Below are 20,035 nucleotides of genomic sequence, written 5' to 3' on the forward strand. Positions count from 1 at the left end.
TTAGGTAGTTTCGATACTACATACTGCGATCTAAATCTGGGTAACAATGGAGCTAGTCGCGTTATATACAGAGTAAATACAGTTCTCCGGAGTGTAGTCTGTGATTGAAGCATGTTACATGTCCGGTGCGGGGCCATTTCCCCAAAATGCATGGATTTAGGTTACGTGCCGCTCGCTGCGGCGCTTTGTGCGTCGAATCACAGAGCACACAGTAGGTATGTAACATAACCTTAAGTGTTCAGTGCTCAGTAAACTGACTACCATTTCGCTTTTGCTTCACACTAATACTAGGTAGGTAATTGAATACGTTGGGAAGATAGAAACCGTTTAATACGATTTCGTAAAAACGCGTCTTAGACGGGAAAGCGTATTATACGGGATAGTGAAATGTATAACGACTAATGTAGGGGAGACCGGGGCTGGTTGTGACATTTTTTTTACAAACTGTCATATTTTTTAATTGGTTTGATTGTTTTACCCGAGTTTAGGCTTGTTTGATAAAATAACTATCCGGGATCATTATTTAAAATAAAAGTTATATTGTAGACTAATAGTAATGACATAATTGTGTGATTTGTGGAAAAAAAACCGTGTAACATTCAACCCCGTGCTTGGGGCTGGTTGTTACACTACATGGGGCAAGTTGTTACAATAAAAAACACGTATTATATGAGTTTTTATTAGGAACAATCATTATAGTTAGTTACTTTTCTTAATTAAAATAACATAACATGCATCTAAAAAGCAGTCTATTTTACAAAGAAAACATAATAATCGAAAATGAAACGATGATTTTCCTGTCCCATCTTCTTTCCTGTAGATTTCCCCCCTTTGATTGACTTTCCTTTCTTGGACTTTTTTCCTTTTTTTACTCAATTCCAGTGCCATAGCATTTTTCTCTGGCGTATCTGTTAAAACTGCTGATTTACGAGTTTTTATTTCATATGCAAACCTTACAAATCAGCAGTTTTAACAGATACGAATAATAATAATCCAAAGTCTTTTAGCTGCCGCTTGTTTGGAAATGTCTGTAGATACTTTTCTCCGCTCAGTATTTCGTACATACGTCCTCATCATATAAAAAAAGCATAACACAACTTATGTTAGTTGGCAACAAGAACTACGGGGCATGTCACAACCTGCCCCGAGCAAATGTAACTTTTAGCCCCAACGTCAAAACTGACCATTTAAGGTTACGCAGTAAAAACATCAATAAATATAGCTGTAAAAACGCAGATTCATTGCAAAACGTAAGCATTAGGGAGTAAAATTCACAACAAGGGTATCTCTAACACTATCGAACATAGCTTGTAAACCGATATTACTAAAAGTGTAAAATTTTACTAACCTGCAATTTTAATGAAGGCATGCGCGTGCTCTTTTCACAAAAAATGCTGGCGTTTCTGGCTCTCGCGGCACGCTAGCCGACGGCGGCGAGAGTATTTATCTCTTTCTAACGTCTCTATTGCGCTCTCTGTTTCGCGGCAATTGCCACTGTAACAACCTATCCCTGTAACATCCAGCCCCGGTCTCCCCTACACACACGGTAATAAAAATTAGTGTATTTGGTGTAAAAAACCTAATTATGGTACTTGAAATAATCACTTTTAACTGGTATGATCATTATGGATTAACACAAAGATTTTGATGCATTAGCAATTACGAAATTTTCAATTTTTACTTTTGCAGTGCGTCTTCAAAATTTTCAGTTTAGAATCGCATCATGTCAAGGGTCGTTTGCTGACAGGGTATTTCAGTTACTTAAGATATCATGTATTAGTCTTGTCCTACAACTTTATATTATACTTTACACTTTTTATACTTATACTTTTTATACTTTAACTTTATATACTTATACAAGTATATCATGCATTATCATGACGTAGGTCATCGGCGTTGAACCTAAGGACACAAAGAAGTTATTTAACTGTGAAGTTTATCCTAAGGTGAACTGTCAAGACGAATTCCTTAGCACTCTTACAACAAGTATCTATTGACATTATAATCGGTTATTGTTATGTCTAATCATGTACCTTTAACAATTCATCATTATAATAAGTCCGATAAATTATATTTCTTTGAAATTCTTTATATAGGATCCACCAAAGACTTTCCACTATACTCGTAGATATGTTACGTGCCTGCAAAATTGCCATAAAATGTGTTCTGAATTTAGCTACTCCACTGAGCACACACATCCACAATTTAGTGTTTACTAACATTATACATTTATGTATAGTTTTTACACTTCCTGAACACACAAATCGACATTAAAGACAATATTTAGATATTATTGGTATAAATAACTTTCGTTGTTTACAATACAAATAAATGAAACTAAAATAATTAGCCACTTCTGTACGCCTCAGTTTCAACGCCGTAATGACTTATCTAGCCTTATTAGAAGGCTCAAAGTCTCTCAGTGGGCGATGGAATGCTATGCTATCGGATGAGGAATTAAAGTCACTGACATAGCACAGCGAGTCGCGAAGCTGAAGTGGCAATGGGCAGGCCACATAGTTCAAAGAGCCGATGGACGTTGGGGTCCCAAGGTGCTGGAATGGCGACCCCGCACCGGAAAGCGCAGTGTTGGTCAAACACTAGGTGAACCGAAAACATCAAGCGGGTTGCAGGGAGCCGCTGGATGCTGGCGGCTCGAGACCCCTCTCAGAATGGGAGGGGTTAGGCCAATAAAACAACTTCGCTGGCCTAATTAGACAAGTAATATTAAATTTCTTAAAATGCACACAGCTGAAAAGTTGCGGGTGCAAGCCCCGGACCGCATTCGAACCTACACCCTCCGGAATCAGAGGCAGAGGTCATATCCACTAGGCTATAACGGCTCTTCCCTACAACCTCACAAACTCACAAGTTCAATTTATTCGACTGTATTACCTGCGGTTGTATAAGGCATTAAAAGTAAATTATGCCTTCAATTTCCATACATTTCCGGCATCTATTTAATTTTATCGAACGATGTACAGTTCAAACAAGCAGATATGGAAATTGGGACAAAAATTCCCATGTGACGTGTATTTGTGTTTTAAAGTAAATAGCTCTGGTATTGCTGGTATTGATAACAGTGGTCTCGCGGGATATTTCTGCGCCAGGCTTACAATTTGAGCACAGTTCGCTGAGTATAAGGGTTGGTACATACATGCGTAGTATCGAAGCGATACCGTGGTACTTGTTTGTAGTAGTAATAATATGGATATGTTACGTGCCTACAAAATCACCGCAAAAAGTGATCCGAATTTGGTTACTCCACATTTACAAGACGGAGGTCCTGGGTCCGATTCTCGGCTGGGCCGATTGCGATTTTCTTAATTGGTTCCGATACGATGTCGTGTAGAAACCGAAAGGGGTGTGGATTTTCACCCTCCTCCTAACAAGTTAGCCCGCTTCATCAGATCATCATCACTTACCATCAGGTGAGATTGTAGTCACAGGCTAACTTGTAAAGAATAATAATAAAAAAAAATTAGGTATTATTTGTTTATATGACTTTCGTTGTTTTCTGTGCTCTCAATAAAATTAAGACAAAACAAACAAAGACACTTTTGTTCGCCCTAGTTTTGACGCGCTAGTGACTTATCTCTATTATAAAATCTGTGATGGTAAACTACTATAATCAATTATAGGGTATGAACAGTGGTGGTTTTAAAAGATAGTCAATTTCAAGGATCCAGCTGCAAACTAATTCACTAATATGATCTTTATTAACAACCTACTTATCAAAATAAACATCAAATCAACTGAGAAATGTCATCTACCTACTGTATGATATCCACCTAAGGTAGTCAGTAGGTTCTGGATGACATTTGTTTCAAAGAATCTCGATTTCGTATATGTCAGCTATCATAATATGAGGAGGTATATCATAGTATGGCTTTTAGTCAATAAAAAATCTCTACAATTCTTAGACGGAAATCCAGCAACAGCCAGACCTTCGTCATTTTATAAAATCTGAAAGTTTGTCAGCTCATGCTCACACCAAAATAAGTACGGTAGCCTACTACGGAATTTGGACCTTGGTGGAATTTGGACCTTTGGAAGTTAGCAGGTTTCAAGGATCCAGACCCTCAGCCGTCTAAGTATAAATTCTACGACGCCTAAGTCTGTAGATATAATATTATGTTTCCTTTTAATTTATCTTTATAATAGGTACAGCTACTTAGTTTAGTCAGGTATTGTTTTAGTTGGTGTAAATAAAAGAAAGGTATTGAATGTGAAAACTCTAATAAAATAGGTAGTTTCCAGATTAGTATAATCAGTTTTCATTATGCCAGTACATGATAAAGCTTTGCTCAAAATTTTCTTCTTCATTGGATATGCAGTCCGAATATGCAAATTTTGGAATCTGGGACACTGCGCTTAGCACATGCCGCAGTGTTTGTGTTAGTGAACAAATACCGATTGGTGCAGAGTCTCTAGTGTCCTCTGATGATTCCGTATTAGATTGGTTTGGGTAAATCGTTTATTTGACATCGCTATCCTGAGAACTCTCACGACACACTTAAAATTAGGCTTTGGAATATCCTTATTATCCTTTTTAACCCCTGACGAAAAAAGAGGGGTATTATAATTTTAACGTGTCTGTCTGTCTGTGGTACCATAACGCCCGAAGGGATAAAGCGATTTAAATTTAGTCTTTTTTTTAAATAAAAGTGACTAATTATGTTTGATGAAAATTGGTTGAGCCGTTTAAAAGTAGTGGGGGTGAAAGTCGGGAAGAATAGCTGTAATATTGTTACAACTTCAAAAATTAGGAATGAATAAATAAGAGAACTGAAAATTTGAAAAACCCCCGAATTTGAACTTTAATACCTACTATACCATACAGTTAAAGTGTTAGTGGAAAAGTTCCGGGAAGGCAAAACGATTGACATTAGTGTAGGGGCAGGGTAGGTACGGCAGTCCTAGGGCTGGAGTATGGTAGTGATAGGGTATGGGTGGGGTAAATCTAGGGCAGGGTTAGGGTAGGAGTAGGGTAGCGGTAGGGTATTTGTAGGGTAGGGGTAAGGTTGGATAGGTGTGGGTGAGAGTAGGTTGGGGTAAGTGTAGGGTGAAAGTAGAATAGGATAAGGGTAGGCACTGAGTCAAAGCGAAGCTGGTCCGGGTCCGTACATACGAGTATTAATATCTAAATGAAATCAAAAAGTACTATGTTAGTCACGATATAATTACAAACATGAATGGTTTGTAGATTATATTCACTTATATTCCCCGGTGACGCTACTCACATTCTCTGACCTACCATAGCTTACGGTAGGTACTTACACAATAAAAAAAAACTTTATTTAAAAAATAAAATAAAATATGCAACAAAAAAAAATATAAACAAAAGACACAAACTCTTTAAATATGTTGCATGTTGCTTAGGAAATGCCCGGTTTTTATTGCCTGATTCAAAACATAACACCAATAAGGAAAATTACTTAACCTATTATGACTTACAGAGAAATTAAAACTTTATTCCCCTTCAAGTCCAACGAGGGACTTAACCCGCCGATAATGATTTTTAATATAAATATCTAGAGATTTTCTTTCAAAACAACAGATCTTGACATAGTGTTGAGGAATACACAGTTTAAATATCTTTGATTTAAAAATCTGGTAAGTACAACGCATTTATTATAATTACATCTTCCATTAAGCAATCCTTCATAATAAGCATCTTTTTGAAATATTTTCTCTACTTAACAATCTTGTACAGGAATGTTAAATGATCTTGCAGAAAAATAGGCTATGATAGCCAGGACTATTGAGGGTCAGCGCCTTTAAAACCTGCTAGCTCATGATCAAACATGATCCAAGCTTCATTGTTACTATACTAAAAGCTCATACACCAAGTTAATACAGTAGGTATTCACTTGGTGTATGAGCTTTTAGTATAATATTAAGCCACCAGAGTCTTCAAATAATTTTGTAAAGTGACAATTTCGTTGTGCAACTTCAATGTGCTGCACTGTATTTGTTGAAGCTTCTATTTAACTTAACAATAGTAAAGTAAGTACGTCTCCTTTATTGAAATTTTTCAATGTAGACATCATATTTCAGATAATCAATATGCAGTCAACAATCATAATTGGATTCGCGTTATTGGCTTGCGCTTTTGCGTTTCCTCGTGACATCACGTGGGATACCAAAGCAGGAGATGGCAAGGTCTTCGGCACCCTCGGCAACAAGGACGATGGCAGTCTCTTTGTAAGTAATACAGTTAAATTATTTTAGGTAAGAGTTGCCATGGGAAAGCAAGCTAGCTTGTTTAATAATGTCAACATATTTGAGGATAATGTTTCTAGATTTAAAACAGTAGACATAGCCAATAGTCGTGAAATTGCATTGTATGATTCGACTATAGACCAGCAACCGCGTGGAACTATGGCAAACATGTCAAGAGTGGTCATGCACTCTTGACATGTTTGTCATTTCTAAAAACTTCGAGGATATTATCATCATTTGCTCATCATAATGAGGAGATTCACACATCTTCTTGTAACAAGTTTATTCTGAGTAGAATTACAGGGGAAACTCTTACAGCATCCAATGACCTAAAAAAGAGGTTTACTGGTATCCAAGTACCTTGGTTATATTTAGTTTAATCACTTTTCATTTTTAAAATTGGGTTATGAAGGTTAATATTTTTGTGGTGTGCAGGGTAAAGCGGGCTACAAGCAAGACATATTCAACGACGACAGAGGCAAGCTGACCGGCGAGGCGTACGGTACTCGTGTGCTGGGCCCCACCGGTGATGCCAGTCTCTTGGGCGGCAAGCTCAACTGGAACAACGCCGCTAAAGACGCTGCGGCTAACTTTGAACTAACCAAGCAGATCCATGGAAGAACTGGCGTAAGTTTTAGTAATAAAATTCTTTTACGCGAGCTTATGGTAGACTAAACCGACAGCAACCGTAAAAGAACGCTGCAACCAAAAATAAAGTACCAAGGCAGCATAAGTAGTGGAAACATATCCACGGAAGAACTGGCGTAAGTTTTTATTAGAACGAAGTTCGTTTAGGGAAGGGCTTTCAGTATACTGAACCCGCAGATGTCGGAACAGAACGCTGCAACCATCAATAAAAGTACCAAGGCAGCATAAATAGTGAAGAGTTCAGATCCCTTATATACGTCATCCGGACTCAGGGGCGCCCGGACTGATACACTCAGGGCAAAACAACCTTGCCAAAAACCCCAGTCTTAGAGCAGAGGCCCTTAGAGAGTCGTTCTGCTTATCTCTTCTGCTTCTGCCATCGAGCTCCATCAGGTGATGTTTCTGCGCTCGCCCAAACCCCTCGATGACGCCGCTGAAGAGAACTGTGAAGTGATAGTTTTCCATTACACGACAGCAACCGTAACAGAACGCTGCAAACAAAAATAAAGTACCAAGGCTGCAGAAGTAGTGAAGAGTTCAGATCCCATATATACGTCATCCGGACTAGGGGGCGCCCGGACTGATACACTCAGGGCAAAACAACCTTGCGAAACCCCAGTCTTAGAGCAGAGGCCCTTAGAGAGTCGTTCTGCTTTCCTCTTCTGCTTCTGCTATCGACCCCCATCGGTTGATGATTCTGCGCCCGCTCAAACCCCCCGATGACGCCGCTGAAGAGCTCTGTGAAGTGATAGTTTTCCATTACACAATTGTTATGATTATTTCTATTATGGCTATAAAATGTATAGACGGTGTTTTCTAAATATATTTTCTAATGTGTAGGCTCAGGCAGATCTCTCCAAGGTGTGGAACCTGGACAAGAACACGCGCATCTCAGCGGGAGGCCACGTATCGCAGGCTGACCTCGGACGCGGCAAGCCGGACTACGGCGTCGGCGCTAAGTTCGAACACTTCTTTGGCGGTTTCTAATAGACCTTATAATATCCACAATGCACTTTAAGTACCTACATAATATTTAAAGTTCTGTTATTTCCTCTGTAAGTTAAATTGGTAGATAAAACTAGATTTCTGTAAAAAACTAGGTAACATTTCAATGTAAAAAATAACTACTAACTGATAATAATTAAAAAGATATTTGTTTACGTTTGATCTAGTTAATAAATACACTATTTCTACCAAACCACTAATAATTACCAAGGTACTTATGATAGAAATATTTTATAAACAAAAAATACCTATTTTTAATGTAATAAATTGCTATTTCAAAGAAAAATTAAGAACCTGTCAGAAAACTCAACCCAAAGCATTAGATTAGTTTCAATGTTTTTACCTTCTTAACCTACTTAATTATTGTGTTACTTTTAATTAAAATATTTTTGTGATTGGCCTAGTCATGTCGGTTAGGTAATAAATAAATGTTTTACATCCATAAATTGTTGTTTTACCTATTTCCAACAAAGTCAAAAGAATTTCTTTAGTCAGTAAGATTTTTAATTTTCAAAGAAATTATAATGAAATGGTTTCAACGTCCGATTCAAGAAGAGAAACGTTCAGACACCCTTAGAGCAACCACTTTTTTTGGTTACGGGGGAAATCACTTTCTGAGATACCAGACTTACTGGCGTAGAAGACTCGTTATATTAGACTTACGACTAAATTCCCCTCGGTGGCCTCAGTGCATAGTAGGTTCCAGAATCTCGCAAAAACTTGCCGGTGCCTCCGTTGCACTGCGCCTCTAGTCTAGAGCTGGTCTAAGGCTGCGAGAACTATTTCTACTACTACGTATACTAGCGTGCCACTGTAAGCTAATATCTTTAAACTGCCAGAGCTTCAACTCTGACCGCGTGTTACTCAAAGGACTAATAATTGACGGACCGGACGGTTCTTCGTTTCATCCTAGCCCAAGGACTCGACTCTGGCAGCTTAACAGCGCTCGCCCAAACCTTCCTTGTAAGTGACACAACAAAGTAAGTATTCCATGACCGCCGCGAATCACCTCACGCGGCATGACTTAAAGTCAAGCCGCGTGAGATGATTCGCGGACCGCGGTCGACGTTGCGGCTGACACCTAAAATCTTGTATTGCACACATCGATCTCCTATTAAAAAGTGGATGCACAATCAGTGACCAAAAAACATCCCCACTCAATGAGTGCCAAACACAACTTCTTAGCACTTAATTCAAGTAGTCGCATTTGCAAATTCAACCTTACAATCAATCCTAAATAAAACATTAATTAATTAATGAGAATGAATACAATAAGGGACTTAGCTAACTTATCCTAATAACTATACAAATCATGCCCACGTGGAATGGTGAAAGAAAGAAGAAAGAAAGAAAAAACATTTATTTAAAAAAAAAATTGTGCCATACACCACAATGCCTAATTAAGCACTATTGTTGTGTCTGATGCTTCAACCACCTGATCAATTGAAAATCAAAACTAAAGTACTGCCAAACTAAACTAAAGTGCTGCTGGTGGCAAAAATACTGCCTTAAATCAATCCTTAAAGTTGAATTTGCTCTGAATTTGGGATTTTATTGAATATTGGACTAAATTTAAAGGCCTTTAGATTTCTTTAAATATAGTCCAATATCCTTTCTTTACCAATAATTCTAAAACTGCTAAAGCAAAATTTACCAGATTTTAAGTGACGTTTTCTACATCGTGCGTGCGTGCCTCCTTTTATTAAAAGGTTGCACAGTCTAAATGCACGATGTTCAGAAACTTCAGTCCGACTATAACTGCTTACGTGACGCCAGTGTCTCGTCGCTGCTTTGCTACGTCCGCTGACTAATCTTAATATGTATATACGAGTAAATGCAAAAGGTCATTCATCACGAAAACTCAAGAACCGCTTGACGTAGACGGATGAAATTTGGCAGGGAGGTAGCTTAAAGACAGTAGAGGTCTGCTAATAACGAATTTTGCAAGAGGGCCAGATTAAGGAGGTTTATGGGAGGGCGAGGTCGCGGGCGAGCGCTAGTTTAAGTATAAAATCAAAAATGAAAAGCCATTTTGTTTGTCGCTTTCTCTCCACTAACTAATTACTCAATCGATCATCATCATATCCACATTGGTAACTTCAAATTAGGTAAACGTAAAGAAATTATTAATATGGTTGTCATGTTGCTTAGGAAATGCCCTGTTTTTGTTGGCAGATTAAAAAATACGATCGTAAGTAAATAAGGAAAACTTATTACCTACCTAACTGATATGAGTTAACTACAGATTAAACTAATATTCCCCTTTAAGACCAAGGAGGGACTTAACCCTGCTATTGCGTTTTCAAGGTAATATAAATACAACAATACCCAGAGATTATTGTTCAAAACAGATCTTGGCATTGTTTGGTATTGAATGGTATAGTTTTATCACCTACATATAGTTGTGTATAGAGCTGTATAAATTACAAAAACTGGTGAGTTCAGAAATTCTCAGAAACTCAGAAAAACTGAAAAAAGCCAATGCTTTTTATTAGAATGTTTGAGAAGCATTATCTATTTGGTTTTCTATTACATTTAATGTTTATAACATCATACTTATTGCCTAACTAGTTGACGCACGCGACTTCGTCCGCTTCGACCCTACCCCTACCCTATCCCGTCCCTACCCTACCCTACCCCTAACCAACCCTACTCTACCATACCCTACCCCAATTCTACCCCTACCCTATCCCGTCCCTACCCTACCCTACCCCTAACCAACCCTACTCTACCATACCCTACCCCAATTCTACCCCTACCCTACCAATTAAGGCTGCACACGCGTCGGAAGCTTCAGTATCGATTACTAATCACCCCCTGATAGTTATTTTGGAAATATATTTTATGAACAGAATTCACCTCTCTGCAGGTTTATTATAAGTATAGATAGATAGATAATAAAAATACAAACAATTTGTTTATTCTTTCTGAAATCTATTTCGTAGGATTTTTTTTGTCAAATTAAATAATTTGATATTAAGCGGCTTTGTTAGAAGCGTTTTTCAAACATTGCTTGATGTACTTAAATCATGTAATGTTTGCCAAGCTTTGTCAAACATGTTTGACCGAGGACAGTCATGCATGCGTATTTCTGTCGCCAAGAAATTTTGTTATTAAATTCTTAGGTAAATAAATAAATATAAAAAAAAATCAACACAATTGAACAAAGTTTTGTTCTGTTTATAGGTGATAGTCTTCCATTATCATTAGCTAGGTATGTCGTAGGCTTGGTCAGTTAAATATTACTAAAACATTATAATATCTACTTAAAAACGTGGCCACAAGGAGCTTGCAACTATTAGGTACCTACCTACTTAGTTACTCTAACGAGCTAGAAAGTTATGCTAAGTTTTTCATCTTAGTTAACCGAACAACAACAAGTTTTTCTCCAGTGTTTATAAATTTACATTATTCAATGTAGAGATAATAATTTCAGGTTATCACCATGCTGTCAGCAGTCATTGGCTTTGTGTTACTGGCATGCGCATATGCGCAAGTATCTCAACCACCCCACTATAAGGAAAAGTGAGAAATTGTTTCATTTTATATTTTCTACTTAAGCTCTGGAGCTTAAGCTTTTACTGAAGGTCCTCCAAGTGGCCGAGCCTGGAGGCAAAGGCACGGCGACATGGAAGGCAACGAAAGCGACGACGCAACTACCTACTGGACACATCGATGTAAATCGTTAGATAGGCCCCTCCATATTAAAGAACGCACAATTTTATGTCATTACCCAAAGACGTGCACGCACATCTTATCTTAGTACGTAACAAGCGCATGTGAGTGGACGTGAACTTAAAAAAATATTTACTGTTTTTTCTTATTTTAATCCCTTAATTATGCCTTCATGTTCATTTTGGAAGTGCAAAAACACAAGCCACAATATGAATAAAGAGAAATTTAATACGAGTGATGACGTACTCAATGTGCGAAACCAATGACAATTCCGCGACGCTTTAAGGCCCATCTAACGTTCTACGATCGATGACTGAAGACACAACACTAACCCTGTGCAGAAGCTGTAGCCATGTGGCACATTGATTCTCTTTCTACAAACGTTAACGCTTCAAAAATCGTTAGTACTTTTTTAGTACTTGACTAAAATACTAAAGTAGTCCGAACTAGGCATTAGCGTTGCAGGCATGTGGGCCTAGCATCAAGTGAGATCGTAGTCAAGGGCGAACTTGTCAATAAATAAAAAAACTTTTTTTTTGTGTGCAGATATCCAGACATTTATAAGTTTGTCAAGCAAGCTCGTCGTCCCCGTGACGTCACATGGGATACGAAAGCAGGAGATGGCAAGGTCTTCGGCACCCTCGGCAATAAGGACGACGGCAGTCTCTTTGTAAGTACTGCGAATTTCTTGAAAAAAAGTAAAGCTTATATTTATGATTACAGCACGACCTAGAACCTCGAGATCCAGAACCATATAAGCTAAACACGAGGCCAGGGGCGTAGCTAGCGCCAAATCAGCTGTATCAATGTTACGGGGCCCTTACGTCATCATCATCATCATATCAGCCGATGGACGTCCACTGCAGGACATAGGCCTTTTGTAAGGACTTCCAAACATCACGATACTGAGCCACCTGCATCCAGCGAATCCCTGCGACTCGCTTGATGTCGTCAGTCCACCTTGGGGGTCGACCAACACTGCGCTTACTAGTACTCGCCATTCCAGCACTTTGGGACCCCAAAGTCCATCGGCTCTTCAAATTATGTGCCTCGCCCATTGCCACTGCTGCCATAAGTTAGAAACATCCTACATAGGTTAAATCACTGTGAGTTTAAAGCAAGCAGTTTTATTTCGTAAGAAATTTTTACCCTTTATTTATTTGCCCAAACTCATTTTACATACAGGGCCCTTTCAAGGCTCGCTACGCCTCTACACAAGGCACTCAAAGAATAACAGTGGAATTCATAGTTGTTGCAGAGGCACCCCCAGGGATCATTCAGCCGCTGACTGTCGAATTTAACCTCTATTTATTCAGAATATGACACTCAGCGGGTGAATGATCCCCTGGGGGTGCCCCTACAACTTCTATGAATTCCACTTTAAAAGATTCTATAGGTACTTCTTGGTGTGCAGGGTAAAGCGGGCTACAAGCAAGACATATTCAACGACGACAGAGGCAAGCTGACCGGCGAGGCGTACGGCACTCGTGTACTGGGACCCACTGGTGACGCCAGTCTCTTGGGCGGCAAGCTCAACTGGAACAACGCCGCTAAGGACGCTGAGGCTAACTTCGAACTGACAAAACAGATTCATGGAAGGACTGGCGTAAGTCTCCATAATTCTTTCTTAATTGGTTCCTCATGACGGAGAATAGTGGTCACTCCCATGTCAAAGTTAACCATTAAGTACTGATGTGTCATTTAGTTACGTAAGTACGACGTGTGGTCTGACAGACCACTCTTCACGAACGCTTTCGAGCGACAGCCCGAAGGGTAGAGAGGAGCTGGACAAGATTGGCGCCAACAGCCATGTAACAGTCAAGGTGTCTGTCAGACCACACATAAAGATTAAAGTCAAAATTCAGTTATTTCAATTATGCTTAGTTTACAAGCATTTTTGAAACGTCAGTTAAGTAATGGTAGTAGATAATGGTGATTAAATTCGTTCCAACGCACCACTGCGCACGCTGGTCGAATAGACTCTGTAAGTAGTGATCACAACATTAGTTGTTATTGAAAATGTTATTGGGACGGACACCGACGGCATATCGTGATGTCCAATTAACGGAGATGTACCTAACACCAACAACTTTTCAACTACATTATCAGGAATTTTCAGAAAAAAAAAATCCGTGATAGCCGTGATAGACCAGTGGAAGTGACCTCTGCCTCCGAATCCGGAGGATGTGGGTTCGAATCCGGTGGGCATGCACCTCCAACTTTTCAGTTGTGTGCATTTTAAGAAATTAAATATCACGTGTCTCAAACGGTGAAGGAAAACATCGTGAGGAAACCTGCACATTAGAGAATTTCTCAATTCTTTGCGTGTGTGAAGTCTGCCAATCCGCATTGGGCCAGCGTGGTGTACTATTGGCCTAAGCCCTCTCATTCTGAGAAGAGACTCGAGCTCAGCAGTGAGCCGAATATAGGTTGATAAGAGAGGTATGTGTGTATGCGTTCTCTAGACCAGTAACTAAAAGTTAAGTACGACAGTTTTGTCATTAAAAATTTTAATGTGTAGGCTCAGGCAGATCTCTCCAAGGTGTGGAATTTGGACAAGAACACGCGCATCTCAGCGGGAGGTCACGTGTCGCAGGCTGACCTCGGACGCGGCAAGCCGGACTACGGCGTCGGCGCTAAGTTCGAACACTTCTTTGGCGGTTTTTAAGGCTAAAAGACAACTTATATGCAAAATATATTATAAACGACTAGGAATCTACTTCATTTAAAGCATAGAATATCATTTGAGATACTGTTTTTCTGTTCGTAATATGCCTACCTAAATAGATAGAAACATGATTTATGTAATGTACTGCCTTGACATATATGTACCTACTAAAGAAAATAATAATTGTTGCTTATTTTAGGTCAACGCTCTTTGTACTTGGTGTGGTACTACTTATTTAATATAATTATTTATTTATTATTATAGTCTCAAAAGGTGATTAGAAATATAAGAAAACTATTGTTGAACAAAGGTTATGATTCACAACACTTGTTAGGACAACTTAATTAGGAAATCAAACTGTAACCAAAATAATACCCTAGAATGGCAGAGAATGACCTTGAGTGGAGTCACGTACTTGTGAACGATGTGTGTAGGGTTAAAGGATCCTTTGACAGTCGACTAACACTCCCCATTTCCACTCAAGTCACTCTCTCCACCTATCCCAAGTAACCCATAAAGAATTACACAACAAGAACGCCTCGAACGCCACGAGCACACTGAAGCCAACACGAGATCGAGCGACGTCATATCCGTCACAGATTACTATTTCCAACACTAAACGGCGATAACATTCGGCCATCCTGGTGGCGCATCCGTCCCTGGATCGCGTCCGTGTCTTGTGCAGTTGCGTTTACACTGACAACTTGAGCGTGTACAAACCACTATTGAAGGTCGTGTATGACTCATTTTTAATCGAATGAGTGTGTATGGGCCTTGTGTATCTAGGGTTATGTATAGTTCAAGTCACCATTGTATGTAAGGTCGTGTATGACTCATTTTTATCGAATGACAGTAGGGTTACTTAATCCGGTAACCAAAATTTACAAATTTCAAACAGTTATAAGTTGCAATTATTAACATAAAATCTATACGGCAACATTTCGCATCTTGTCATAATATTAAAACGCAAAATTTCATCGAGAACACCGTGAAACACAATTTCTGTCTATACCGTCAATACTTAATTTATACCGTCAATACTTAAAACTTGAAAACACGATTCACACACTATTAACTTTCAAATTTGACAATACCGTATGTAAAACTCATCGGTGTACTATACTAAATTAATTTGTTACCCTCTTTTTATAAAAAATGCTCTCATGCCATATTAACAAAGAAATGAAAAACGATTGGCCTGATTTAGGGTAGTTTTAAATTACGTCGTTCTCTTTATTCACTATGTGGGCACTAGTTCTTTATCGCACTTCTGATATTATAGTCTCAAAAGGTGATTAGAAATATAAGAAAACTATTGTTGAACAAAGGTTATGATTCACAACACTTGTTAGGACAACTTAATTAGGAAATCAAACTGTAACCAAAATAATACCCTAGAATGGCAGAGAATGACCTTGAGTGGAGTCACGTACTTGTGAACGATGTGTGTAGGGTTAAAGGATCCTTTGACAGTCGACTAACACTCCCCATTTCCACTCAAGTCACTCTCTCCACCTATCCCAAGTAACCCATAAAGAATTACACAACAAGAACGCCTCGAACGCCACGAGCACACTGAAGCCAACACGAGATCGAGCGACGTCATATCCGTCACAGATTACTATTTCCAACACTAAACGGCGATAACATTATGTACAAATATTTACCTACATGTTATCAAAATATTTTCCAACCAAAAAATATTAACAATAGATTTCCATTAAAGCATTAAAGGTTTAATGTGATAAATAAATATTATTATGTATACTTAGGCACCATTTCATCATCATCATCATCATCATCAATTATTCGTCCACCGCTGGACATAGGCCTTTCCGAGAGCGCGCCACCACACACGATCCTCCACCTTCCTCATCCAGCCACTTTACATAAGCACCATTTACCTACTTTTAATTTAAATTATTTTTGTGATTGTCCTATCACCTAGTCATGTCGGTTAAATAATAAATTAAGAAATATTTTATAGTTCTTAAAGGTACTAAAGTGTTTTTTTTTACCCAGCCACCGAAAATGACGTACCTATATATTTTTTTTTTGGATAACTGCGCGCCATCTAATTGACTTTAATTGAACTAGTACATCTCGTACATGAACCATGGGGAATTCTTTTTGTTTACGTATCATCATAGTATGTACCACTTTAACTAGATGTCGCTTAATAGGTATATAATTTTTTATTTTCTTATACGTACTTTTGTGAAGAGAATTATACGTATTATCTAAGAATAATTGTTAAAGTAATTTTGAGTAAACAGATTTTTATTAATACATAAATATTTAAAATATTATGCTTTATCTTACTAAAGATCAGTAAATTATTGCCATCTAGTTTGAATACTTTAAACTACTTATGTAATAAAACACGTTTTACTTTACTAGTTATCACCTAGATGGCGCTTACTAATAATAATCAAGTGGCAGGTATTTTGGTAGGAAAATCGTAGGAATTATACATAATTTTAGCTCCTTTTTTATTTTCATTGATTTGCTGCATTTTAGAGTGTTATTGCTTAAAGTAGAATGCATTTATAATGTATTTTTATGTTTACGTGAACATGAACTACACGGATAAAACCGCGGGCTGACCGCTGGTAATATTATTTTTTTTTTCAGTCCATCAACCAGAGGCAAAGGTGTTAAGTCTGATGTGCCTAAATTGCTTGGCGGTACGTCTTTGCTGGTAGGGTGGAATACTCCCACAAACTAGACCTGGACCAATTTAAAAAACCTAGATCGGCCAAGCTGAGAACTCAGGACCTCAGTCTTATAAATCCACCGCGCATTCCACAGGTAATAGGTAGGTAGGTGCTTATTCAGACGAGCTCTGGTCCAAAAAACTTTTTTTTTTTAAAAAGCTTTATTGTTTGTTCAAAAGTTCCCGTCTCCTATAAAAATCCTATAAAAAAGAAGAGGCAATCCTCATCTTTTTTTTAATCTTTTGTCAGATTAAAAATATTTTAAATAGTTTTTGAGTTATAAGTCAAAAACCGAACCTCAACCATTTTTATAGGAGACAGAGAACTTTTTTTGACCTAAATGGCACTTATACGAGACTTTAGGTAAGAAAGTATGTTGTTATGTACATCACAGGTACCTAGGTATTATTAGTTACGTACCTAATTAACTATCCAAAAAGCATGTTTCTAAAAAACTAGGTATAGCCGAAAGTAAATTAAAAGTAAAATCTAGGTTATTCATAATTTATATTCAAATTGTTACGATACAAGATACAAAATACAGCTACTTAAATAATCACTATTATAATAATTTTAATAAGTAGGTACCTAATAATTTCTCATTTTTCTTACGTAGCTAGGTAGCAAATATTTTTTATCGGAATTTTGTGAAAACGTTTAAGTTTGTTCCAAAGTAATTAAGATCTGGGCTACCTCATTAATCTATTTGCCATAATTTTAGCAAACTTTTCTTTTTTCTGTTTGAAACTCATTAGACAATTTCGGAATAACTTTTATAACTACTTAATTACTTGCCTACTTACCTATTTTTATTATGAGGAAAATAGAGCAAGGTAACTGATAACATAGCAAGGTAAATAATTAATTTTCTTTTTTTTTATAGAAAGAAAATGATTTTTCTTACGTACGACGTAGCTCGGGTCAAATATTATATTATCTGTATTGGATACGGTGCTCTGTTAGAAGGCTTCCGCCTTGGCTAGTTACTACCACCCTACCAGCAACAAAGTATTTATTAGTGTAATTTTTGATATATTTAATACTTAGACCATTAATATTTAATATCATGTACTTTTATTATATATATCTATTTAATATAATATGTTTCCCCACTTTTCTTGTTGTAGGTACCTCATCATCATCATCATATCAGCCGATGGACGTCCACTGCAAACATAGGTCTTTTGTAGGGACTTCAAACATCACGATACTGAGCCACCTGCATCCAGCGAATCCCTGCGACTCGCTTGATGTCGTCAGTCCACCTGGTGGGGGGTCCACCAGCACTGCGCTTACTAGTGCGGGGTCGCCATTCCAGCACTTTGGGATCCCAACGTCCATCGGCTCTTCGAACTATGTGCCCCGCCCACTTCAGCCATTTTACATTCATTCAGATACCAGATTCCGTCCGAAATATGGGTACTTAATTGGGTACAACACTTTAAATTCACTTCCGAGTAACTAAAATCAATTGACAAAATGTCTTCTAAGTACTATGATAGTCGTATAAAATATAAATGTCATCAGGTGCTTACTAGTGGATATTATAAAGTACTCGTATGTAGATGACATTTTATCAATAGATTTGTTATGTATATAATAGGTTGGTAATATACATATATGTTTTTTTTTATTTTGATAAGAATGCAGTCATAATAGGCAATCATGTCTTCATCATTATCAATCCATATTCGGGTCACAGCTGAGCTCGAGTCTCTTCTCAGAATGAGAGGGGTTAGGCCCTTAGTCCACCACGCTGGCATAATGCGGATTGGCAGACTTCACACACGCAGAGAATTGTGAAAATTCTCTAGTAAGCAGGATTCCTCACGATGTTTTCCCTCACCGTTTGAGACACGTGATATTTAATTTCTTAAATCATGTCTTAGTTGACGAATAAAATAAAAAAGACAGTCAATTACCATCTAGCTATTTTTAGTGCTTCTTAAGCCACGTAATTTCGTATTCAATGTTAATCCATTGCTAACTTACCAAAATTACTAACCAACGTGTTTGACGTTGTGATTTTTGTTAACAATGTGTTCTAGGGAATATGAAAAAATGCGGTTGTTATTGTTTTGATGTCAATTATATGAGGTTGCTAATAGAGTACAGTTAGTGAATAGGCCAGCTGGTCTAAATCATCGCGGACGTAGTGGTATTCGCTTTATTTATTAACTCACAACAGGGGTAAATTCTAGTTTCGCCTAAATTACCACTAATGCATTCATAACTGTTATGAGTGTTCGCACATACGTAGCAATTTGCATTTGTGAATGTTCGCGATTAATGGACGAGTACTTATGAGTGGCTATAAGGGTAGGTTTACACGACATAATTATACCGCAAGTTTTCCATATATATTTTTTTTTTATTTATTACAAGTTAACCCTTGACTACAATCTCACCTGATGATAAGTGATGATGCAGTCTAAGATGGAAGCGGGCTAACTTGTTAGGAGGAGGATGAAAATTCACACCCCTTTCGGTTTCTACACGGCATCGTACCGGAACGCTAAATCGCTTAGCGGTACGTCTTTGCCGGTAGGGTGGTAACTAGCCACGGCCGAAGCCTCCCACCAGCCAGACCTTACATAATAAAATAATCCTTTTATATTGTTACAAACTTGACATTTAAGGTTGGTGGCAAACTTTATGATTCGTCGACATTCGTCCCGAAGTTGCTCTAGCAAATTTGTAAAGTGAACTGCTAAATTAGAACAACTTTCTGGTTCGGAAGGGCGGTGGGTATATTTGCTTATTTTCAGTGATAATGTAATACTATAGAGCTGGTTTGATGCTAGAGTCAAAACAATAGTTAATTAAATGCCTACTAAATAATAATAATTTATATATACTAATATTATAAAGCTGAAGAGTTTGTTTGTTTGATTGAACGCGCTAATTTCAGGAACTACTGGTGCGATTTGGAAAATTCTTTCAGTGTTAGATAGCCCATTTATCGAGGAAGGCTATAGGCTATATATTATCTCCATATTCTTACGGGAACGGGAACCACGCGGGTGAAACCGCGCGGCGTCAGCTAGTTTCTTTATAAGTTAACTTCCACGGACGAGTTTCGCTACACATTCTATCA

General features: G+C 38.0%; 2 protein-coding genes across 2 annotated transcripts; both read left to right on the plus strand.

Annotated features, from left to right (window-relative positions):
• Positions 1–5,506: 5,506 nt before the first annotated feature.
• LOC112045627 (gloverin) lies at positions 5,507–8,324 on the plus strand. The gene is made up of 4 exons (XM_024081895.2): positions 5,507–5,616; positions 6,061–6,207; positions 6,661–6,852; positions 7,714–8,324. The coding sequence occupies exons 2-4, from the start codon at positions 6,070–6,072 to the stop codon at positions 7,858–7,860; spliced, it is 477 nt and encodes a 158-aa protein (XP_023937663.2). The 5' UTR covers positions 5,507–5,616; positions 6,061–6,069; the 3' UTR covers positions 7,861–8,324.
• A 1,907-nt stretch (positions 8,325–10,231) lies between these two features.
• Positions 10,232–14,264, plus strand: LOC112045628 (gloverin-like). The gene is made up of 5 exons (XM_024081896.2): positions 10,232–10,313; positions 11,315–11,403; positions 12,100–12,223; positions 12,968–13,159; positions 14,075–14,264. Exons 2-5 carry the CDS (start codon positions 11,324–11,326, stop codon positions 14,219–14,221), a joined length of 543 nt encoding a protein of 180 aa, XP_023937664.2. The 5' UTR covers positions 10,232–10,313; positions 11,315–11,323; the 3' UTR covers positions 14,222–14,264.
• Positions 14,265–20,035: the final 5,771 nt, after the last annotated feature.

The sequence above is a fragment of the Bicyclus anynana genome, chromosome 2 (genome assembly GCF_947172395.1).
Source record: "Bicyclus anynana chromosome 2, ilBicAnyn1.1, whole genome shotgun sequence".
In the NCBI taxonomy this organism is placed as follows: domain Eukaryota; kingdom Metazoa; phylum Arthropoda; class Insecta; order Lepidoptera; family Nymphalidae; genus Bicyclus; species Bicyclus anynana.